This window comes from Mastigoproctus giganteus, chromosome 14, assembly GCF_048544385.1.
Source record: "Mastigoproctus giganteus isolate SK-2022 chromosome 14, ASM4854438v1, whole genome shotgun sequence".
Classification (NCBI taxonomy): domain Eukaryota; kingdom Metazoa; phylum Arthropoda; class Arachnida; order Uropygi; family Thelyphonidae; genus Mastigoproctus; species Mastigoproctus giganteus.
Window position 1 is genome coordinate 69,296,571 of NC_143588.1, and position 25,614 is coordinate 69,322,184.

Sequence of the window (25,614 nt, forward strand, 5' to 3'; positions counted from 1 at the left end):
AAGCGTTTACTGAGCATTACTGCAGCAGAAGAGAGGTCGAGCGTGAAATATTTCCAAGCTGTAGTTTATAGAGCTTGTTAGACTATATTGTAAAATTACTTTTACAGTGCAAATGTTTTAAGTATGTAGATTAATCTTCCATTGTAAAACACTTTCTCAAAACTTTTCTTGAAAGATAAATGTGATTAACATTCGTTAGCAGAAATTATCTTTAGTATTTGCAAGTTATATACATTGTGTCACTCAAAATATCCGGACACCACTGGAATTTAATAAAAATGAACCATATCCGAAATCCACGCATGAATAAGTATAAAAGTGCTACAGGTATATAAGGTTCATGCTACAAGCAAGCAGAGCAACCAATACAGCAGATGGACTGTGGCAGAATTATAAGGAACACCCTTTTCTGTTTTCAACATGGTAATGCACCATGTCACACTGCACTTAGCGATGAAACCGAAACTTCTCTTTGGGACAACCAACACCTACGAAATCAGTGGATGAATTGACCGCTGTGTCAGATAAGCATGAAATTATGGTCAGCGTTATCCTAATTTGACTTAAGGATCCTTTCTCTTTCAGTCACGGTTAAATAAGAGTGGTGCCCTTGATGGGAATCTTTCTTTCTGTAGCATGGTTTTATCACCCAATCGATTGCCGTAGTATTTCGGTTGAGGAAACTCTTTTTATTAGCATTCCTCCTATCTCTGCTGAAAGGTTGGATTGTTTAAAGTATTCGCTGGCGCCACTGGGGCTCAGTGTATCGTGTCTGTAAATTGCATATCCTCAAGAACAGTTTGTATGTACGTAGCAAGCTGGGTCTTTCGGATTGCTATGAGCATCTGACTTCAGACTTTTTCCAAAATGGGCCAAGAGTACAACATTCCCAAAAAGATTAAGACACCACGTTTGGAAAAAAACACGCTTTTTAATGAACAATTTTGAAGTCATCAATACGTCTTTGGGCACTTTCAGCTAGTTTCTTATAGCAAGTAGCAGGACTTTGTGTATTTTTAGTCCTCTTTCAGTGCAAAATAGCATGTTCAGCTGTAGAAAAGGAGTACATCGGCTACACCCTAATGCGATATTCCATTTCACCCCAAAAGTATTTTCTCAAATTAAGGTGTGGATTGTCTGTCCAAGCAAGTTTTAGATTTCATTTATGGAGACTCCATTTTCCATAGGACTGCCAGAGTGTGGGTTCCACGGAAATGTCCAAAATGTCAATACCACTCGCACTGCCGGTGTTTGGCTTCAATTAACGGCTCGAGTCCTAAGAAATAGACTTAAACCATGACATCGCCCCCACCGAATTTACAATAATGTTTCCGAGCCATTCTTCGACAGGGGTGTCCAAATCTTTTGGCAGGGTAGTATATGTCATCAGAATATTGTAGAGCAGTCTATCCTTATAACGATAAGAAATATTTTTAAAAATCGAAATATAAATCTCATTTATAAATTGAGAAATGAAATTACTAATGCATATTAGTATTTTTAAACAATTTATTTACCTCTTTCCATTTTCTCTTTTTACGGTGAGTGACTGGTTTTCTTGCGTCAGGAAACGAAATCTGTTCACATGCGCAGCTATCCTCCTCCACTTCCATGATTTCGTTTACTCTGTGAAGAAAAAAAAAAAAGGAAAGAAGTTTACAAATATATTCTTTAGAGCACATCAAAGAATTTGTTCGTACCCTTCCTGTAGGTTCCATCCATTCATCGTACCCACATTCATAACCAACATTTCTAAAATGTCATCGATTTTTTTTAAAGGACATTTTCCCTAAGCCGCCATAGAAAAGAAAATCCAACAGTGGCAACATTTAGAGGGGTAGAATTTCAAGTACCAAACTTCAAATCCACTTAAGGTAATTGACTCCGAGGAAAGTAGATATTCAATAATACATGAGGTGCTGATGTTATTACGATGTCCGATGATGTGGAATATTACCGAAGTTTTTCTGAAGCGTAGCTATTACCGAGATGGCGATCCTCAAAGAATGACCCTGACATGCTTTACTCCAAAAGCGAGGCAGAGAGAGAGAGAGAGAGAGAGAGAGATTCTGTGCTTTCAGTTTCTCTCTTTCTCCATCCATGTATCCCAATTATTCCTGTAAGTACTCACTCTGCTCACTTATCAGATGACTGCATGTCACCTTTCTGGCTGGATTACGAATCATCAAACACTTAGCCATGACAGTAATTTCGTGTCGTAGTTGTCTTGTCCTTTAACGCAATAGCGGAAAAATACCAAAGTCCAATATTATCCGCCACGCTGGAGAAAAAAGAATGTATCGTTGACTTGAGTAGATTGCTTATAGCCGACTGGACCGTTCTTATACGCCAGAACGAAGAAGGAATGTGTCCACGTGATCAATAGATCCCTTGGACGATCGAAAGAGAATCTGAAGTGTTTACTCAATACCAGCGACTTTCTTACAGACCAAAATACCATGCTAGCTTTGTCGTTTCTTGAATGCTGTTTACGTTGTGGCCTTGCTGTGAGACACGCTGATGTTTGTTCTTGCACAGGCGCTTTTAGGAACAAGGGCAAGAAACGAAGTTTTAAGCGAAAAAGGTTTTTGTGGGACAGTTAACCCAATGTCACTAAAGATATATTTTGACGCAGATTTCTCTTAGGAATTTCAAGAGTTTTCTCTTAAAGATATCTCCAACAATACGATTAAGAATTATTATAAATAATTAATTCTTAATTAATAAATAATTCCTTTAACTTAAAGAAATTATTTTCCTATTGGACTTCATCCCGAAAACTAGTGTAAAATGACAGATATATCGAAAGAGTAATTTAATTCCAATTATTAATGATCAGAATAATGATTAATAATTGGTAACGTAGTTGGAGGCATTTTACCAGGAATTGCTTCAGTGTTGCGCTTCTTTATCTTCAGTGTATCAACCTTTCGACTGGTTTGCCCCTTTGATGAGCTGCTCCATTTCTCACGGCCTTGTGCTAGGTATTTCACTTCTGCATATCTCCGAAGACAAGTTTCCTTCAGAATTGTATTTATGATGGTATTTCTTGGTCTTCCTTGTTTTCTTTTTCCTGCTATTTTGCCTTCCAGCATGTCCAGTAACATTCCTCTATGCCATATGGTGTGTTCAATCCATTGTAGCCGTTGTCTTCTAATTCTTCTTAGCAATTCTTTCTTCTCCTACACGTTATTACTCATTCTTTCCGTCCAGCTAATATTTTCCACTGTGCTAAGCGTTCTTCCACCTATCTTTCTATTTTACCATCAAATGCTTCTTTCGCTATTCATTCTGCAAATATATTAAATAAACGTGGGGAAAGCAGGCATCCTTGCTTCATTCCAAATAGGGAGAGTTACGCTGACAAATTTAAATCAAGCGTGTCCAACCCGCGGGCTGCACGCGGACTATTTCATCACACTGTGTGGACCCGCTGCAGGGTAAGCAGGTCTAAGTGCTGTGCAAAATCTCTATTGATCACAATGGATATTAATCGAGCGAATGTGAGGATATTTGAAAATTTTTCTCAAGGAGAGAAGTTTAGAAGTGCAGTAAGTTATGAACTGATTATTTCACGATAGTTTGCTAACTTTTTATTCTCTATTATCTGGTCCAGTTTATTGAAAGTAGTAATATAAAAGATGGCGAGCCGAAATAACAAGACGATTTTCATGTTATTTGACGAGGATAACTAAGTCAATAAAGACACATCGTTATTTTAGAGTCTACCGCTGAATTTATCCCCAGGTCGTAATAAATTGTTTTCAATTCATATCTTAGTGGTTGTCATAAAACCAGTTTGTTTTCATTTTCCAATAATCGTAACCACTCCATGTTAGAAATGATAAATATTGGCTTTTCAAAATTATCGAAGTATTCTCCTCGATGATCTGTTCGTACATATTCATTGAATCTTTCCATCTCTCTCTGTACACACACATAACAGAGGTCTGTCCATTGAGAAGTTCCGCTCTTTGCAATTTTTTCTCCCATTAGTATAATGACTATTCAAATTATATTTTAAAAGCGAACTACCTTGCAGGCTGCAGCCATCTCTAAAGAAATACTACTGAGAAAGCTGATTAATTTTAACTATTTAAAAGAATTCGTTTAATTTTCGATACGAATTTTATTAAATAATTTTAAAATTAGGGACATGCAAGTAGAGAGGATACCTCAGCAAGTGTTCGAACCTGCACTCCACCTCACCTTGGTGAATCTACAACTCATTCCACTCATAAATCACAAATTTAAACTCTCTGTATACTGAATATTCAATGTGGTTAATGGTATTCGATTTTTGATTAATTATCGAATACAAAGTATTATTTATATTCTCATTGTTTCAGGTAAATGAACTCGAACTTTCCACAGCACAATGATTAACTTAATGCAAACGGACTGTCGGTAATATTTAAGCTAAAAGATTCCATTACACCAATCTTAGCAATATAAACGTAATTAAAAGACTCCTGGTACCGGCATTCAACATCTGGTACCGGCATTCAACATGCACTTTCTGCATTAAGAATTTATCGCTGTAATAAATTCAAAGCCAGACTTAATTACCTAGTACACGGACTAAGAATCATGGTAACCCTAACGAAAACGTGCAAAACTCTCGAGCACACACTCGAATAGCCCCGAAATTAATAGACTTTAAACCCTCATCTAACATCTTGAATTTGAAACTTCCCATTTACGTAATTATTTTGAAAGATGCCATCGGCTACAAGGCTTAAAATTCATCAAAGTTATGTAGCGTTACGCTTTTCTTAGTTAAACCGCGAGGCTAATGCTCCCCATCATTCTTTTACATGATGGGCCATCATAATCAAACTTGTAATTTCGATTTAAAAACGATTTTTGCAATTTTACTTGGCACTGGTTGTCTAGCGCCCTCTGTAGTAAATATAAGGAACTTATATATGAAATATATTTTTTTATCAACGAAAACAATTGTAAACCATTTCATTCTTTAATAAATTTAATAATCATTTCTGAATTTTCTTAATATATAAATACAAAATAATATAAGTACAAATTATACTAAATAAATAACTTTTTACAAAGCCAGACTTAATTACTTAAATAAAGTTAATTATAATAAAAATAAAAATAAATAAATATTTATTATAATAAATAAATATAAATACAAATTACAGTACAAAATATAACAGTATTCTAGAATGGATGCAGTTTAGCCAAACATTTAACCATAGCTCGCTTAACGAAACAATTTTGTTTAACACGAATACATTCCAGACTCCCTTTTCCAAATATCCATAAACTTTACACAAATTCTTGTTAAACCTCACTGAAGGCCACATTTTTCGGAATCCATTTTCTAAATTCCACACATCGGTGAATAAGTATTTGTTTACCAATCCCCTTTTAACCTATAGTTTGATGGAAAAGGCTTAAGTACATTTTCTTTGTTATTTCATTTACGATAAAATCCTCGCCCACCTCATATCATCTTTTATGGTGAGCTTCGATTAATACCAAGGAACGAATTTCTGTGTTTCCTGTGCTATGGATTTTAGTTTAAATAATGGAGCTGCTTTAGACGTGGATGATGTCTTTAGCCGCAAGTATTTGGGTTTGCTTGTTTTGAAAACTGCATTGTCCTAATACGACGTCAAATAATCCACCATCCCTGCATGACAGAAACACACGGTTTTGAATTACTCTGTTATGTTGCGACAAAATAATCTGAAGGCATGTTCGTTGTATGAGAGGACAAAAGGGGCAGACGCTCGTCTCCCTCTTCTGTTTTTCCTTTGTTTTAAAGATACCAAAGAACTCTTTCCAGCCACGTTAAAACAAATGGTATCCTGCAGTCACCATACAAACACCTCAGGGGTCTGTACATCGGATACACTGTCGCTTTTATTATTCAGCAGATGGAGTGTTTTACTTGTGATCAATTCACTCATCATGTGGTCAGCTAACCCAGTTTCCTCTGCCAAACTTTCCTGTCAAACGTCACTCACTAGCGTGATGCGAAGTTTCGTTGTTAATAGCGAAAACAAAGGCTTACGGCGTCTACTTATTGATCTCTGATTGTTACATATATTTTAAAGAGATTTATAATGTATGTGAACACACACACGCAATTTATTGACACAATACATTGGCGCCTCATGATCTTAGCTGCATTGGTGCAAAATCAAACAGCTGAAACTCAAAAGAAAATAAACAAGGTTTGACAATTAAGTTCCAGGATTGAGTCCAATGCACGCTCATGTAAAAGCATGTAGGACCATGATGCAACGCGTTGTAGTAACTGACCTACGTGACTGTTTTCTCGATAATATCATTTGCGTATCGTAAGTCATTCGCAAGAAATCGTGTCAGAGCTGTCGTGTTAAAATCGTTGTCATTGTGTTGAGTGATGGATCAAAGAGCAAACCGTAAATTTTGTTTCAAGTTGTGGGGGGAGGGGGTTACTAAATCATGCAGAAATGCATGATTTAGTAAAGCAAGGATATGATAATGATGCTCTACCTCTGCGCGGGTAGCTCAATGGTTATAATCACCGTCCTCCCCACACCAGGCGGAAACTGCTCGAGTTCGAATCCTGTCAATGACGCCAGGAACTTATGGGCATTTTTCATTATGTGGCTGAGTTAATTGGTCTCAGGAAAGAATAATAAGATCCCCTCCCCTCGGAAACTTGCGGTTTTTCCTAGCAAAACAGGCAAGCCGACTACAGAACACACCAATATACAGACGTAATACACATGTAGTATGACGTGTGTATTTATGACAGTGTGATGACGTGTGAATTTACACAAACTGTTCTGTTCCATTGGAATCAATATAGAGCTGCTTTCATTTCATTAAATAAAATTTTCCCAATCCAGTCTTTAAAAGACCGAACTTCGTGAAGAACAACATTCACTTTAGAAATACGTACACAAATACCGCCAATTTTTGTTTTAATTTTTAAAGAAAATATTCTTTAAAAAGCTTCTAGTCCAATACAGTATTCTAGAATTCTTTTTAATCCTCTTCGTGAAAACGTTTCTTAACAACGAATTAATATTGGTTTGCTTAGCCACTAGGCACGATCAGCTTGTGGACTAAACAACCCATTAAAAAAAAACTATAATACACTTAATACTGAAAAATTATCCCATCCTAAAAGCATAGACTGATTTATTAGAGCATATATCAGCATGAAGTACGTTATGAGTCTTGACATTGAGTCAAAAATGCACGATATCTTGACTAAAAAAACCACTATGGATTGGGCTAGTTCAGGCATGACTGTAAGTTGTCGTTTCGTCATGTCCTAGACATACTCAAGAGGAGACAAATCAGGAAACTTTGCAGGAAGTATGTCAACATTCAGAAAATCTGACTGATATCATTAGCAGCATGGAGCAGGGCATTGTCCTGTTAATGATTGTCACTGTTGGAGCGATTCACCACCAACAAAGACGAGCTGTCACCTTTCTTCATGCCAGTTGGGTTTTATCCCTGCACCACTGAAGTCTGTACACGATGAGATACGACAAGGGGGAATCGACGCAATATACAACCCCTACCCCTTCCAGTTGTCTACTAATGGCTCCTCTTGACACTGGATGTCCCAAGGATGAATTAACAATCTCCAGTCTTCCTGAGAGAGGCAAAACTGTCAGTCAGAGATAGAGAATTATCTGATTCTCACGCTGTGATGTTTATGGGGGTGTTTAGAACCTAACCTAGATGACGGCTGTGGGTGTCACAGCCGTTATCCGAGTCCCGCTACCCATTGTCAACACATTTTCAGTATCTTCTAATTTGTTTGAGGAAATTGCGTTAACACATAACTGTAATTATTTTCCACATGAAATTTTAAAACTTATAAAGTAGTAAACTAACTTACATCGTATTTAAATTACTGCTAAGAAATTTTTTGGACTATCTTGAGGTTGGTAATATTAAAAAAAAGATCTTGGCATGTATGTTTATCTGTAGAATGCAGTTTGAAGAATATTTTTCTAAATACCAAAAGAGCATCCGAAAAAAAGAACATTTAAGAGCTACTAAATATACTAAAATGCCCGAAAGAGTACTGTATTGAGTATAGCTGTTATATTGAGTGCTAATTAGGTTTTTACGTATTTCTATTTAAAAATCAACTCTGGTGGAAGTGCTGCCTGCTGGAAATGTTTCTTTCAAAATGCAATTAACCACGCAGTAACCGTCATTAAACATAATTATGTTTGTTCAAGATATGGCTTCAGTCTGCATCCCCAGAGATAGACCTTACTTTGGACCTTCATAACCAAACTCCACGGTATTCTGTGATCCACTCGGATTACAAATATCGCAGACGAATCCATCACAGTATCCGGCATACCCCGGGTAAGATAAAATGGCTACTTTGCATACGTGTTTTAGAAGTACACTAAATATGGCCGACTTTTCAAAACATTTATTATCAAATTTAATCATTAGAAAGCTTCACTTTAAATCTCACCCGGTGGTACGTTGGTGAGGATGAAAATTACAGAATTGAGAGAGAAGGTATAATTTCGTACTGCAGCGATCAAAGTAGTCAGTTGAGTACAACGTATCTAGTTTCAGATGAATGATTCAGGTTGATTCAGCAACTAATTTCATGAAACAACAAACTTCCACGCAGTTCATATTTCCAATTCCCCTATAACATCAATCGAAAAAGATGTTTACCAGGAGTTAGGGCTCGTTTAAGACAGCGAAGACTCTTCAACACATTCAGGTTTCATTGTACAATGAAACCTGATTATTATTCCATAGTCTTGAAATGCATAATCACTGTGACTGACGCTGAAGGTTGCGATTGCATTGAGAATTTTGATGTATCTTCCGATTACAGCAATAAACAGGTTTACTCCTGTTTCCAAAATTCAAGAAAGATTATTTACCCTTCACCATGACAGATTAAAGCCTGTTTGGACTAGCAGTGATTTCTGTCGAACAAATTGGCTTAGCAGACGTCATTCGATAGTTTTCAATCCTCAACACACATGGAAATTGTTGGTTTGCTAAGGGGGACAACTTAATCTACAATAAGACGTAATTGTCCACTGAGGAAAAGCAAAGACTTCGAATAGTTTCTCCGTTATGTGTTACTGTTGACTTAATCAATAATGCGATAGATTTTTACTCTTCTCTCTATCCTCAGTCTCTTTTATACGATTTCTACCCACGTGTACTTTAGAGAGCCGAGATTAGTTTCCTTGAAAGATTGCACGCAATATAACAAACGCCATTACATAAATGGAATGGAAAAAGAAAATCAGTATTGGTCAGAGCATTTTAACTGTACATGACATCCTGTGGAGTATTTTATTCTATTTTTCTACTGGAAAGTTCTTCGATTAACTAAAGAAGCTCTCATGATAATCATAAAAGAACGTGCAGTGTGATGACCTCAGAAATGCTGGAGTCAATCTTTTCATCGAAGTGGATATCTCAGTTTGATTTTGTTTTCTGATTCTCAATCGAATTATCAAACTGCGTAGACTTTGACCTCTAAGAAATCTACTCTCCCAAACACACACTAGAATTTGTTTTAACAAAGGTACTTTTAAAATTTTCCTTCTTTGCGAAAGAACTAACGAATTCTTGTCAGAAGTCCCGTGAAACCTTGTGTTAAATTACTCTTAGACAAATGGTGTGTTAAATAAATTTATCCGTACACGATATGTAAATTAACGGGTGTTTAAATTAAAATGTAAATTAATTTTCAGATTAATTAAACTAATAAATAATTCATACCACAAAGAACTTGTCCCACTTCGTACATTATAAACTTGGAGATGGAGAAACAGAGCTGCAGAATCTAACTTTTAATTCATATATATGATAGTGCCATTCGTTTCTTCTCACATATACATACTGACCGACCAAAATATTAGAAACGAAATAGTTATACCTTGTAAGATCACCAATGTTCCTGAATTACATCTTGAATTCAAGGTGGCATTTCCCCTAGTTTATCTAGCGTCAAATTTGTATCAATAATTCCTTAAGTTCCCTGTTGGCGTACTACATGCATCCATATACAATCTTCTAATGCATTTTCCACGTTTCACACAATTTTAGTGGGCTTCAGATCGTGATATTTGGGAAGAGCAAATTATGGGAACTAATGACATTAAAACGTACACAATCTGACGATTTGTTAAAAAAATACAGGACCATGTGAGCTAGGTCACAATGTCTATGTGTCTGCAATTCTGCCCAGACACGATAGGAGGGATTATATGTTAAAAGCCTTGTGGATTAACTGAAGACTTGGACTCTGCAAGGCTTTTGGGGGGAAATTTCTATCAGCTTGGCCCACACTTGTAGGTAGAAGGAATTTGTTTCGTAGAGACGGGATACACTTAAACAAAGGTGGTGCAAAAGTTATTGCCAGTATTATTGAGGATATCTTAAAGGTTCAGGGAAACTGCTAGTTAGGGAGGATGTGGGTAATACTGACACGCGTTTATCTGATAATATTGGTCAAAGTAACTCTTGCACATACCTTAACAGTTCTTATCTGTTACCCCAACTGGACATATTTAGATGTTCTGGGGACAGAAACGTCTCAAGTGAGCGGGTAGCTAATGCCAGGGAAGAGAGCCTAAAAAACTTCAAGGGTTGTGTTAGGGTAGTTAAATATACAAGAACAGTAAGTCTTAATTGTTTATATAGTAATGTTAGAAGTGTTGTCCACAAAATGAGCAAATTCGAACTGCTGGTTAAACCAAGTAACGCGGAAATAATAGGGCTTACGGAGAGGTGGTGCCACCCGGAAATTGGGGATGATGAGTTTCAGTACGGCTTGTATAATGTATTTAGGAAGGATAGGGTAGATAGAAGGGGTGGTGGAGTAATGCTACTTATCAGAAGCAGCCTGTGTGCGACGATAGCTTTCCCGGATTCACACGTTTCACATGCTAGTATAGAATCTGTATGGTGTGAGATAGTTGGAAACAAAGGTACAATGCGAGTAGGAGTAATATACAGACCAGGTGATTGTGAAGATTATGACGAAAGCCTGTACATGCAAGTGAAATGGGCAAGTAAGCGTCAATGTCTTATTATGGGTGATTTCAATTTGCCTCTAATTGATTGGAGTAAATGGGAAGGAAACTCGACATGGGGAACAAAATTTTTAAAATCAACTAGATGACTGTTATTTGTATCAACATGTCAGGGAAAGTACTAGAGAAAAGAATATCCTAGACCTCATCATCACCCATGAATCAGATGACACAACAGGGCTGACAGTAGAGGAACCAGTAGCAGGAAGTGATCACGGAGTTCTACGGTGGATGATGATGAGAGAGGTAGCAGTACTAAAAGGAAAAGGAATGGGTTTTAATTTCAGGAAAGGAAATTACGATGCCTTAAGGTACTACATGGCCTCTATTAACTGGGTAGATATCGCACAGAGAATGAATATAATTGAACTGTGGTATGCTTTTAAAACATTAATCACAGATGCCTTGAATGCGTATATACCATTAAAAAATACTCCACGAGGGGGGTTCAAAGTTGGATGAATATTGAAGTTGCCACATTACTTGAGCAGAAAAAGGGGGCATGGAAAGGTTACAGAGCAATAAAAAGTACTGAAGCCTATAACAGCTACAAGGTGATGTGTAATAGAGCCACAGAAAAGGTTCGACAGGCAAAGGCAGTTTATGAGAAATCACTAGCAAACAGAGCAAAGAGGGGGGGGGGGATAAGGAATTCTTCACATATATAAATGCCAAGAAGAGCAGGACAAACCAGATCGGACCTTTACGTAAGGGAAAGGGGACAGTAATAAATACACCAGCTGCCGTTGCAGATGAACTCAACAGTTATTTTGCATCGATATTTACAAATGAAAAGCCTTTTGTGGCAATGGGAAATTGTGGGAGCGAAGTTGAAAAATATGTAATTAATGATATTGAAATTTCGCAAGATTATTTAATGAAAAAACTTTCGAGCCTACAGACCAGTAAAGCAGTAAAGCTCCTGGAGTTGATGGAATATACCCTATAATCTTAAGAGAGTCGGCAAGCGAGTGCATTGAACCATTGAGGCTAATTATGCGAGCATCACTAGACTCTGGGGAGATTCCCTTGGATTGGAAAAGTGCAAATGTATCTCCCATACATAAGGGTGGCTCTAAAAGTGAAGTTGGAAATTATCGACCTGTCAGTCTGACTTCAGTAGTAGGGAAAATCATGGAGGCAATGATCAAGGGTGGAATTCAGGATCATTTGGATCGAATTGAAATTCTCAAGGATACTCAGCATGGTTTTGTTAAGGAAAAATCATGTTTAACAAATCTGGTTCGCTATTTTTAAAGGGTCACTCACGAGCTGTATTTAGGGAATAATTTCGACATTGCTTATTTAGATTTCAGCAAAGCTTTTGACTCATTCCCACATGAGCGGTTGCTTTATAAACTGGAACAGGTTGGAATCACTGGGAAATCCTTAGATGGATAGAAGGATGGCTTCAGGGCAGGAGGTAGAGGGTTGTGATAAATGGCTATTCCTCAGATTGGGTTTATGTAAGAAGTGGGGTTCCCCAAGGATCAGTATTAGGACCACTGTTGTTTTTAATTTTCATAAACGACATTGATGAAGGGATAGAGGGCGTGATGTCTAAATTTGCAGATGATGTTAAAATTGGTAGAGTAGTTAATGATCACTGTCAAGCTGAGCTTCTTCAGAGAGACCTAGATAGACTTCAAGAATGGTCAGAAAAATGGCAGCTGTGCTTTAATCCAACAAAGTGTAAGGTATTACACCTGGGAAACAGTAATCCCAAAATAACTTATTCACTTGGTGGAGTTCAACTAAACCCAGTACTGGAGGAAAGGGACTTGGGTGTTACGATACGGTTAGACATGAAATTCTCTGAGCATTGTAAACAGGTTGCAAGGAAGGCCCATGGTGTCCTATCGATGATCTATCGAACTTTTGCAAGTAGAGATAGGGACGTGATAATCCCATTATATAAGGCTTATGTTAGACCACACTTGGAATACTGTGTTCAAGTATGGAGACCGCACCTAAAGAAAGACATCGAGCTTCTTGAAAGGGTACAAAGACGGGTAACTCGCCTGGTGAGATCAGCAAAAGGGCGCCCTTATGAAGAAAGACTTCGAATATGTGGGTTGCAGAGTTTGGAAACTAGACACCTTAGAGGAGACTTGATTGAGGTGTTTAAGACTCTGAGAGGCATCAGTAAAATGAATGAGGACGAAATTTTCAAGATTATAAATGATGGGGACATAAATTCAAGTTACGGGGGGGGAGATGTTTAGATTGGACTGCACGAAGTTTTATTTCAGCCAGCGAGTTATAAATTACTGGAATAAGTTGCCTAAATGGGTGGTAGAGGCTGACAGTTTGGGAAAATTCAAATGTCATCTGGAATCTGGATAGTACCTTCGGGTGAGGGAAACGCATAGGATGATAGGTTTAATTTCCTTTTCTTTTATTAATTATTATTATTTATTTTTATCATTGTTTTATTCCGTTTTTTTTTTTTTTTTTGCTGGTGCAGCATAAGCCATAGGCTTTCATTTTTGCACCATGCGGCCATTACTAATACGAATACTACTGAATTAGCCAGCATTTCCGTGAATTACAAGCGAACAAACACTGTGCAATGGATGGTCGCATTATCATTCTGAAAATGGCCATCTCCAGTGGGGAAAATTAAGAATTGCAGGATGTACGTGATCTGATAATTCTCTTGAATATGAGAAAGTCTTTCCGATGAGAATTATCTCATTCATCCATGTGTATTATGTCCATAAATTAAGTATGCCCTCTGCTCAGTTTGCTTGTTTTCAGTGGACAAAAAAAAAATATGGTACGCCCGAGACCGACTAACTCGGCCACGGAGGGGTAAAGCCCATAAAAGTTGGAGTTGATGAAATTCAAACCTGGACTTTTCTACTCGGTGGAGGAAGCTTGGTGATTATAGCCACTGTGCTATCTGCGAGAACACATTTTTGTGGATAAGATGATTTTGAGAGATTGGAGGATACATTGACAGCTCAATAAAAATTGCAAATGCTCGTTACTTTCTAATTTAAAGATGACAGCCAGCGAAAGGAGAAAGGATTTAATTATAATTTAAGGCGCTGTTAGTTAACCAAAGTGTTACACAATGGGGAAAAAGAAAACACTCGTAAACCGATGAATAAGGTTATTGTAATGTTTGAAAGGAAAGTGGTATTACAAGAAAACATGGGCAATGATTCTTCATTTCACACGGGGATACTAAATCACGTTCGAGTCAAGAGTAATTATCCTCTTAATTGGTGCTCATTACTTTCTGCAGATTCTGATTAAAGGGAATTTTATTTTCTTGCGAGACTTTTCCCATGTTTCTTTATGAATCTGTCAGTGGCATCCAGATGCAGAAGATGCGCTCCGTATCGTGTACTTCTCATTTAAACGAGGATCGCGTATCGCATGCTAATACGGACGCTGCTTTATCCTCGCGTGAATTTATTCGGACCAAAATTTAATCAAGAGAAGTTATTTGTACGACGACTCTCTTCACCAGCCTCTGATAGAGTCCCCCTTCTGAGGAAACCGACCTTTAATCATGGCTCCCCTTCTGCGCCGTTCCTTCCTTTCTTCCCCCTTTCTTATTCTTCGAATACGCACGTGTTTCCGGATGAGGAGTTAAGTGAAATCTGAGAATGCTCCTTTGTTTTTTGATTAGTGAAACTGTGATTGCTACCACGAAGAATCGTTCGCAGTGCGACGAGTGTGGGGGATCTACCTGGAACTCCTCCCCCTGCCATTGTCAAATAAAATGTTACGATTATATCAAATAATTCTTGTTTTCGAGTACACGAGTGGCTGCTGCTTTCAAAAATGTCAAGAAATGACCCAGCGAAGAAAATGTAGACGCGAAATCACTTGGGATATTTCTGTTTAAAAAGAGGAACCTGGTCACAAAAGAATTGTGAAATAGATGCGATATAAAATCGTGTTCCTGTTCTATTGTTACAATTTCAGTATTGTTGCATTATCAGTGAAAGTATCCACTCCCTTTTCAAGAGAAGAGCTTCCCAGATGAACATGGGGTTCAGCTAGAATTTATATTTATGAGAAAGAGCTCTTTCTTCCCTCACACAAAAACAGAAACAAAACGAGAGAGATAAACAAAGGAAGTGGAAAGGAGAAAAGAAAGAAGTAAGAGAAAGAGGAAACAAACAAGAAGGAAACAGAAAGAAACAAAGAAGAAAGAAACGAACAAGGAGGAAGGAAACAGAAACAAAAATAAATATAATAGAAGGACACAGAGAGAAGAAAGAAATAAGAAAGAAACAGAAAAAAGGGGGGGAAAAGGAAACTAGGTAGAAAGAAGAAAGAAAAACGAAATAGAAAGGAATGAAAGAAGGGAAGAATGAAGCCAAAATAGAAAGGAAGGAATGAGAGAGAGAAAAGGAAAGATAAAATGAAACAGAGAAGCATTGCTGTTGCTGTGTTTTAGGCATATGAGCAACTTAGGCCACAATAACGTCATTGTGTATTGTCTGCTACATGTGTTCATGGGCTGCTGAAATTGTAGGGCTGAAAAACCCAGAATAACCTACAGAAGAAACCCTACTCCCTCGGCCTGAGAACTGCAAACTACAGCCTCAATTGGAGAAGACTTTAGAAATTCCTCAAGGGTTAGAGTCAGAATGGACTTGAATCCAGACTCTCCAAATTACTGGCAAAACCACTATACTCTCATGGAAGAGAGAGATACAAAAGAGAGAGAGAACTAATTCCATACGATGTGTGGGTTTCCAGAGATAAAATGATAAAACAACTTAAAATGATGTCCAAATCTTAAGACATTCATGTTTGAAAGCCATTTCTACGGTTCAGATAAAAGAGTTTGGTAGAACCAGTTGAATTTGAATAAATTCCTTCTTGCACTTTGTATTTCTGAAATTTTTTCTACCTCAACAACAACCGAAAGTATTTTCACTTCCTCTAACATAATTAGGTTTTCAACTTGGCAGTAATGGAATCAATCCATCTTAGATAAAGATATTCGTGTTATTCTTTTGGGGATCGCGAACTGATATTTAGAGGCTGGAAATGAATACCTTTTAGCTTTCGCTGAAATATGTGCGCAGCTCTTCATCCATCATCATTTAAAACGAAAAAAGCTCGGATCACGGTTAATTGGGTTTGAACCTGGACACGAATTTCTCCACTTTTCAAAAAAGAAGGAAGGTGACAATCCTTCCTAGTCCTTCCAAAAACCAGACTCGTTTTTTTTTTCGATAAGTCCTACCTGTAGAGCGCCGACATATCGTAATCATGTTCGGTGAAGCAGGGGATTTGACTGTACACTCTGAAATATAAATAAGCGTCAAAATTACCTTTTAAGGCGCCCATAAAGACACGTGTCATTTATTTTTACGCCGAGGAAACCTTTTCTTTTTCAAATTAAAGAGATTTACGAAACTGGTCGCCTCTCTTCTTCCAGTGCAGACGAATGCTTTAAACAGTTCTTCCCCAAGGAAAGACTGATCCTAAGATTAAGTTTAAGGTTTGTATCTCCTGCTGAACTACAAAAAAAATCTAATGGCTCTTTTTAACGACCAGCGTTTCCCCCAGAATTGAATGTGGCAATGCGCGCGCGAAAATCTCCACTTGGGGGACCGGGGAAGGGGATTGCATTCTCCTCATCCAGCTTTTCTACTATCTGCCATCTGGCACTGGAAAGTTTGTGATCATTCTTCAAAGGAAACACCGTCGATAATTGTTGATAGACGCGAAACTGCTTCCATCAACAACAAGACGTTGCGAAGAAGGGTTAAAAAAACAAACTTCAGTTCGGGAACACGACAGGAGAGCCTCTCCTTGAAGGAGCAGCAGATGTGACAGGTGAGATAATCTCAATTAAAACATCAAATACGGAGACGCTGTGTGAGCCATTTACTGAATCTTCGAAAAGACATCCCGGCAAAGCACGAGGATAAAAGTGACCTACTTTATTTTTTGTCTTAAGGTTTCTCTGAAGTGAAGTTTTTTGTTTTCAACACAAGCAGTTCGATCTGTGGACTTTTTTTTCTTAAATTTCCGTTGATGACAATGGGGTTCTCGAATCGATATTCTTATAAGATCGATCCAAGAAAACAGCATGTTTTGACGCAAAGAAGTTCACAACATTAAAGGGCTATTTGGCTTTTGGACAAAGTAAATATCCATCTCTCAAGAGTCATTCACATACGTGCTCTGTATTAACGATACTTGGTCTTTGAGTTTTCTGGTTAGAAGAATTTCGCGCGATTGACAGCAAAATGAAATCCAGGTCGCAACCATAATGCCTCTGTGGCAGTTATATTTCCAATTGCGCTGTTATAAAGAAAAAGATAAAACGTTGCTCTTTGATTTTGAATCTTATGTCAGCAAGAAACGCAATTTGTTCTGAGTTAAACAAAAGTGCAAGGCAGAATAGTTTTAGGTAGTTCTTATCTCTAGAGGGCTGGCTGTGCATTGTGGAATATAAGAAACAGGGTTCTTCCTCCTTATTGATTCCTTTTTTTTGGACAGGAAAATTTCTAAGGACTTTCGTATTGACGTAAGATAAATGGAAAATGTAAACATACGGTGCTCATGTTTTCCACTTTTCTTGCCGATGCCCGAGGCAAAAAGAACAGAAAAGAAAATGAGAAAGAACCGAATATTGAACTTCGTAAATGATAAAATATTAAACTCTCATTTATGAAAGCATTAGAAAGACAAAAATTCTATTTGTAACTGAGAAGAAAATAAGATGGAAATATTAATTTTCTAGTCCCGGCTGTAGAAAACGTTTCAATATATTCTTAACGTTTAGAAGTCTTCTTGTTGTTGTACAGTTTTAGGAGAATCGCGTGTGTTCTATGGCAGAACTGTTTGCTGGATAAAAAACCCGATTTCTTCGATTTTCTGTTTGCTAGATAAAAAACCCGATTTTCTGGGAGAAAAACCACGCTACCCTCGCCTGAGACCAACTAACTCAGCCACATTGTGAAAAAAGCCATAAAAATTCCTCATCTCATCGAAGGGATTCGAATTCAGGTCTTTTCTCCCCCTATAGATAATATCTTAAACTAACAATTAAATTTCTGGTTGTTAAAAGAAAAATTCGAATGGTATTAAAATCGGCTTTAATTTTACAGATTTTACTCTTTTTTTTTAAAATTATCTACCGTATATCACGGAGTATAAAGCGCATCTTTTGTTTTAAAAAGCATTTCCTAAAATATACTGCGTTCTTCTACAGGTGTGTATGGATGGGATTGTCTTGGTGTTAGATTAAACCTTATCCTTCAGTTTCTTGGCTGTGATTCTGGCTTTATTCATTTTTACATATTTCACTGTGCATTTTATCCTCCTTTTATTCTCAATTCTTGAACAAATAAAAGGTGAATATTCTTAGACGGTCAAACTCGTCTAAAGAACTGTCAACAGATTTGAGTCGTCGCAAGGAATTGTGACAACTCCATGTTGGATATTCTAGATGGATACAATTTTTATTCCAAACGCAGAAAAGTTGCTGAAGCGATCAAACTCCCATCACGTCTCTTATCAAATGCTATTCAAATATCAGACCGCATGTCAAGAAAGCAGATTTGCCATTTCGTGGAGCGAACCCCGTTACATTTGAAGATATGTGGGATAATACGAATAAAAAAGTTTCTTGGTGGTTACTTTCATTCATATTTCATGTTTCCCATTTCTTCACCGTAAAAGAAATTGCTTCGTTTGATGGCAGTATCAGAAAAATGATCACGATCTCTTTCGACCAGTTAAGAAAACTCTCAGATAACCAATCTCTGTAAGATGTTTGAACATTTATTTCTACGTTTCAAGTCGTTTCCGTGAAATTCGACTTGTGCATCCACACTTTTATTACGAAAACTTCCAGCTTTGATTGATCTGAAACTAGGACAATATTTGTAATCTTTTCTATTTTCACCCTATTGCTAATGTTGCATACCTAACCAACGAATGTTCTGCTGCCATCTTGTGACGTTCAGTTTCCTTCGTATCAATTTATCATGATACATCGTTGACTGACACTCATTTAGAGGTCTGGGTTCAGTTACTGAAATCTCTAAAATCGTCTTCAGTTGAAGCTGTAGTTCTTCGACCTCAGGTGGAGAGAGTAGCGCGTCTCTTTCTGTGTTATTAGCGATTTTTCATCCCGAACAACATACAAATGGTCCCTTGAATATAAACGTCTGCAAATAGTGAAACACCTGTCCTTTTCATGAAATGGAGGTCCTTCACTAACAACGTGAGATAACGTACCATGCGATATCAAACAGGTGGGCAGATACAATTCAGTTTTCTTGGTGGGGAGTTTCAGTTAAAGAAGCTGTGTATATAAGAAAAATTAAAGATTGTATGATAAACAAAAATATGGGGAGGGACATAGATACACTTCTTCGGAAGCTACAACGTAAATTTAAAAAAAAAAATAAATGGATAAAACGAATTTTCCACTTTAAGAAAATTTAGAGATTCGGGTGGGGGCTTTTTCTAAGTATCACTGATTGACCAACAAGGGAATGTGCTGCGTTAATAAAGGTAATTATTCGGTGTAATAGTTTGCAGTCGATTCTTAATGGAAATAACCCGCGCAGTAAAGGACCCATTTAAAGTCAGGATTATGGTAGGATTCAGTGGTACCAACGTTGGTCCACCAACCGACGGACCCGAGTTCGAGTCCGGCCTCGGCGAGAAAGCAGAATCGCTAAAGTCGCTTCATCGGACCTTACCTCGCCCAAGATCAAAGCGCTACTCCCGATGCCGTAAGTTCTATGCTTCTATTCGACATCTTCATCCCCACCTCCATAGCCGGATGAAGATATTGAATACAAGCAGAAATCTTACGGCATCGAGAGTAGTGCAGGATAAAGTCATCGCGTTCAGGCCTTAAGCAGAGGGATCATTTCAGAAAGTCAACCAATCTGCTTCCACAAGAAAATAAAGCAATTGAGAACCTAAAGAATTAGTTACAGAAAAACAACACCAAACTAGGGCATAAGGATGATAGACCAATGGCATACACCGCTCTGCTTCAACGATGAGACCCCAACCCACTCAGACGGAAGAAACGAAGACATAAGAATGGACAAAGCAGGCTACAGTGACCTCCATCAAGACTACCTAGCTAAACAGGCTTCCAACGCATGGCTCACTAGCGGGATACTCTTTCCCGAGACCCAAGGATTCATGCTCGCCGTCCAAAACCCGGTAATCAAGTAATCAACACCAGGAACTACATAAAGTACATTGCAAGGACCTCACATGTCAACGATGCCACCTTGCCCCAGAAAGGATGATCATCCAGACCGAGTACACTCACATACATGACCAAATCACCAGGATAATACATCAGAAGCTAGCGCAAAAATACCAGTTGATCAAAGAAAGTGTACCGTATTACAAGTATGACCCTCTAGTCATACTTGTAATACGGTACTTGTCACTTGAGACCCACGTCCACAAGTTGTGCTGGGACAGCCCCATAAGAAAGGACAAGATGATTCCGTACAACAGACTGGACGTAACCAGCACTGACAAGAAGCAAAAGGCTACTTACCTATACTTGTGGGTAGCACAGTTGGTAGTCACCATCCTACCCACAATGGGTAGAAAAGACCGGAATCCGAATCCCATCAATCACGCGAGGAATTTATGGGCCTTTCTCACAGCGGGGGTAACATGGCTTTTTCTTTCAGCAAATAGCAAGTCTACCACAAAATACACGCAACTTACAGACAATATATTTGGCGCAATATGGCCAAAGTTACTGCTGCGCCTAAACCAACCAACCAACCAACCAACCAACCACCTACCTACCTGATTGACATAGCGGTGCGCAAAAGCAGCAACCTCCGGAAACTTACGAGGAAGTACACAAAGCTTAGATAGGAAGCCAAAGAGATGTGGCCTATGGAACAAGTAACGACCATCCCGATCACAGTGTCAACCACAAGAATGGTGTCAAAGAACCCCTATAAGGATTGGCAGCAACTGGCAACAAGGAACTCCAAAACGTCGCAATCCTGGACGCCTGTAGAACAGTCAGAGTTCCTCGACCAATAATAGTAATAGCCAGACTTAACACCTCATGCACCTGGTACCAGTATCCGTTACGGGATGGAAAATTAAAAAATAAAACATAAGGAGAAGAAAGAGATAACAACAAGTATTCCAGCATCCGTAGCCCAGTGGCCATCAGCGGGAGTGCAGCAGCACACGCTCTTTGAGTAGACCGGGGGTTCAAGCCCCCGACTGCTAAATACGGTCGATCTGCCAACCCGCACTGGACCAGCCTGCCAGATTTTGCTCCATTTCCCTCAACACGAGTCGTTGAGAAAGCTTCCATCCTGCAGTGGATTGATAATGGCTGCAGTTAACCTTTTTTATTCCAGCATGAGGTAAGACCATTTTGAAGTTTTGTATTGGCATATTTCTGAATGGAATTATTTTTCAATTTTATTGCAAAAACTGATTCTCAAAGGATCTCTCTATTTTTTATTAGTGAGCGTTGACATTGTGGTTAATTATGTGAAAGCGTCTGGACTCCAGTCTCAAGGGTTTCTATAGACAACAGAGCAGCCAAACGTGAAAAAGTCTGGACTCTAAGAACAGTGTGACATCTCCCACAACATTGTAACATTCATATCTGCCGGTAAGAAATTCTTCATCCTGAAGGAAATACGCTTTCATCCCAACTGCTCAAGATATTTTCTCCATACAGCTTTGGAACTATTCTTCATGATTCCACATGAAGAACATTTCCAAAGTGGCATGCTCGAGAAGTGTTCCTCAGAATACAACTTTCAAAGATGTTTCAAAACACCTTCGAAAGTAAGTTGTGTTGTGCAAGGCCGTTTAGTTCCTTCAGATGGTGCTCTGGCTCGCTGCTGATTCATTCAAAATGAATTCTTTTCATTAAAGGCTTCGAAAAGCAGATTTGGGTGTCCTTGTTTGCAAAAAGAAATCACTACGAGTCAAGTCAGAAAAGTGGACATGGCTGTACAGCACAGAAGCTTTGTTTTTATTGACAGGTATTTTTCCACCACTATCTTGGGGTAAAGTGACTGAAACTTTTCATATTTCTCTCCGGTTTTGTATATAACCATCTCTCTATTAACCTATCTCTACATTTATTCCTTTCTCTCTCTCTCTCTCTCTCTCTCTGTCTGTCTGCGTTGAAGAGTGGAAGGTCTTACCTTCGACTCTCGTCTGAAGTACTTGTCCGCGAAAATCCGAAAGTATGTAGCTACGATAAGAAGAGTCAGCAGAGGGGACTGGGATTTGAAGCATAAAGCTTTGTCTCTCATCTATAAAGTGGTATTTCTCCCAATTGTTTGTTATAGAGTCTCAGTTTGGTGTACAACGGCCACCCTGGAAAAGAACAAGTGTAAACTTGATTCAATACAGAGATTTATGCTGTTGTCTAGCTGCAGGGCATGATACACGGTCAGCACCCCTGCCCGACAGGTTTTCACTGGATGCTTGCCGCCCTATCTTAAGGTGATTAAAATGGGCCTTTACCATTGATTAAAGAAGGGAATTCCGACGCAGTTGTTAAATCTTCAACTGGACCTTACCAACGACCTGAAACAAGAACGAAAACAAATTTTTAAACATCTTCAAGGACTTTGGCAGAATTCATGGGAAACCACGCCAAAAGGAGAAATTACCAGAAGGTTCCTCCCATCCATTGACATCACTTTCCCAAAGCCCCCTCCCTGGTTTTCGTCTGGTCTGCAAGTTATATTCCTGATCACAGGACCCTTTCAGCAGAAATTGACAGAAACCCGTTCTGCCACTGTGGCGAAGAGTCGTCGCGGAAGCAACTCATGTATGAGCGCTCTGCTTACAATGATTGCAGGCTCAAATTTATTACTGAAATCCAGGGAAACCCTCGCAACCAGGACACATACCTGCTTCAGGGTGAAACAACATACAAAGCCCTAACGAGTTACGCGCAAGCTATCTTTACCATCAGACGGTCAAAGCTTGCTGAACTTAGAGCTACTCAGAACAACGACCTTCAAGTGCAAACACAAACTGGGGCCGGATAACATTTTCCCTACTGATAATAGATTAAGACAAAAGATTGTAGTAAATATTAAGATACTATACTGGTATCATCATGGTTGGCACTCCTTGGAGTGCCGACTCCCAGAGAGTGCTTGGCCTTTGGCGCTCACACAGGAGCTCCTCTCCCTGTGACTTTTGTCCCTCTCTCTAACCACTATTTCGCCTTACTCGGGTGGACTGCCTTCTCTATCTGTCCACCTTAGCTTTTACCCCCACATTCAAACCTCCATTCTTCTCGTTCTCCAGGTCTTCTCTTCAATTTTTTAACATGGTCTTCGTCCAGGAAGCTCAGCCTACCTTGGCCGAGACCAGCCAGAGAATAATAGGCAGCTTGGCTACCTCCTAGCGGTGTGTGCGGGCAAAGTGGGGTCCCACCAGGGGCCCTGCTGCCAAATGCCAGGACACTCAACAGAACCTAACGCAATATGTCATATACAACACACACCTTTCTGGCATTTACAAGAGTACTGTATCTCTCTCTTTCTATCTATTTCTTTCTTTCCCTCCTTTATTTCTTTCTCTCTTTCATCTCTGTCTTTCGGTGTGTTTAAATAATATAAATGTTATTTTTATTGTTAATACAGACTTAAGAATATTCCGAACAGATCTGTTTTGACTATGCCATGCCTGCCATGCTCTAAAAAATGCGATTACAGGTATACTAAACAAATGTTTCAACTTTCCTTCTTTCTTTAAATATTGACTGTTGAGGAACTAAGAGTCTTCCATGATGCAGACGCAATCCTCTTAGGTTTATAAATTTCCTTTCATCTCTCGAATGTCGAACACGAAAGAAAAACAAATTTCTTCGTGTTTTCTGTCCTCTCTGTCTTAATGGAAGATAGTTCACAATGTTGACATCTTTGGTGTGGAACGAATGTTTGTGCAAGAACTGGGGGCCTCATCTGTGTGTATATTTATCCAAAGAAAAGAGCACCCAAAAAGAAATTTTCCATGTTATAGCATCCTCCTTATATTACAAAAGCAACACGTAATTATTTCTTTATAAAGAATATTTTAATGACAATTTTAATAATTTCATACAAAATTTGACTTTATTTCGCCTATATAATATCAAAATTTTATCAGAATATACTTCGATAAAACTATTTCAAATTCAATTTTTAAAAAAAGTAGGTATCATGAGAAATATAATAATTCATTAAAAAATAAAAGGATTAACCATAAAGACCAGTACTGAGCATGCTTTAGAATTCTGGTACCCTGAAGTAAATTAATTTTATTTACATTACCGACATAAAATTAATTTGGATTCAGCCCAATTATGACTGGCAACTTTTTTCCATTCTAACGAAACAAAACATTAAATACTATGCTTATTGTACATTCATTTCCAATTTAATCCTAATCTATTACACTTAACAAAGATATTGCCTAACTACCACAGTTTAGAGACGAATTCGAGTTATGCTCACTGGAATCTACATCTAAGATTTGTTCCCTTCTCACATTTAGTTTGGTAATGATGGTTTTGGCGTAACTGTCTCACTCGCACAAACAGCAGCAATGTTTTCTATGTGCAGATCGTGACCTAACAGGATCCCGATAACATTGATAATATACTTTTCTTAAACGAAGTTCCGTGTTCTGATAGGTATAATTATATGTTTCCATTGTGGAGTACCACAGCACGTAGTGTGGTAAGCAACTAGCCCTCGTGGGTAGCATAGTTGGTAGAGTCGCCATCCTCCCCACACCGGGTGGAAAATACCAGAGTTCAAGTTCCGTTGATGACGTGAGGAATTTTCATGGGCCTTTTTCAAAACGTGGCCAAGTTAGTCGGTCTCAGGAGAGTGGCATGGTTTTTCCTCCCAGAAGCTCGGTTTTTCGTCCAGCAAACAGAAAATCGACCGAAAAACACGCAGTTTACACAACTGTGTATGGAATAATATGGCCTTAGTTGCTGATGCTCCTAAAATTTTACCACCACCACCGCTCCTTCTAATACGCAGCTAAGGTTATGAGGCATTAGTTATGTCTGACTGCGTGTGTTTCTTGGTGGGATTGCTCTTTTCTGGGCGAAAAACGTATGCGACCTTCGCTTAGGACCGAAAAACACAGCCACGTTGTGAAAAATACTCCAAAAAGCCCATTGTTGACAAGATTCGAATCCAGGACTTTATTATCTGCTTTGGGAGGACCGTGATTATAACCATGTACCACACGCGAGAGCATTGGAGTAGCACAGTTTTTAATTTCGAAGAGTTCATGAAAAGGCTCTGTTCTTCTGGTTTATGTTCTCTTCGAGAGGCATCCAGCAATCAATCAACATCATTATAGTAGAAAAGTGAATCTTCCATAGCAAAATATAAAAAAGTTCTTTTTGCATTTTACAAAATACAGATACAGTTGTATCATTTTGCAGTAAATTCCATTTCTTCAAGCCCAGATCCCGTGTCTTAGCTAGAATTAAATGATACACGATTGTTTAATTCATGGAGCATAAATGAGGTGCCCAATTCTTGTGTTAACCACC

At 38.4% G+C, this 25,614-nt stretch overlaps 1 protein-coding gene across 1 annotated transcript in view; it reads right to left on the reverse strand.

Annotated features, from left to right (window-relative positions):
- The window catches only part of LOC150075210 (uncharacterized), a 78,937-nt gene that overhangs the window by 11,660 nt on the left and 41,663 nt on the right, over positions 1 to 25,614 (reverse strand). The window contains exon 2 of the mRNA XM_090388921.1: positions 1,518 to 1,626. Coding sequence (XP_090245047.1) covers positions 1,518 to 1,613 — 96 coding nt within the window. The 5' untranslated portion in view covers positions 1,614 to 1,626. The remainder of the gene's footprint in view (positions 1 to 1,517; positions 1,627 to 25,614) is intronic.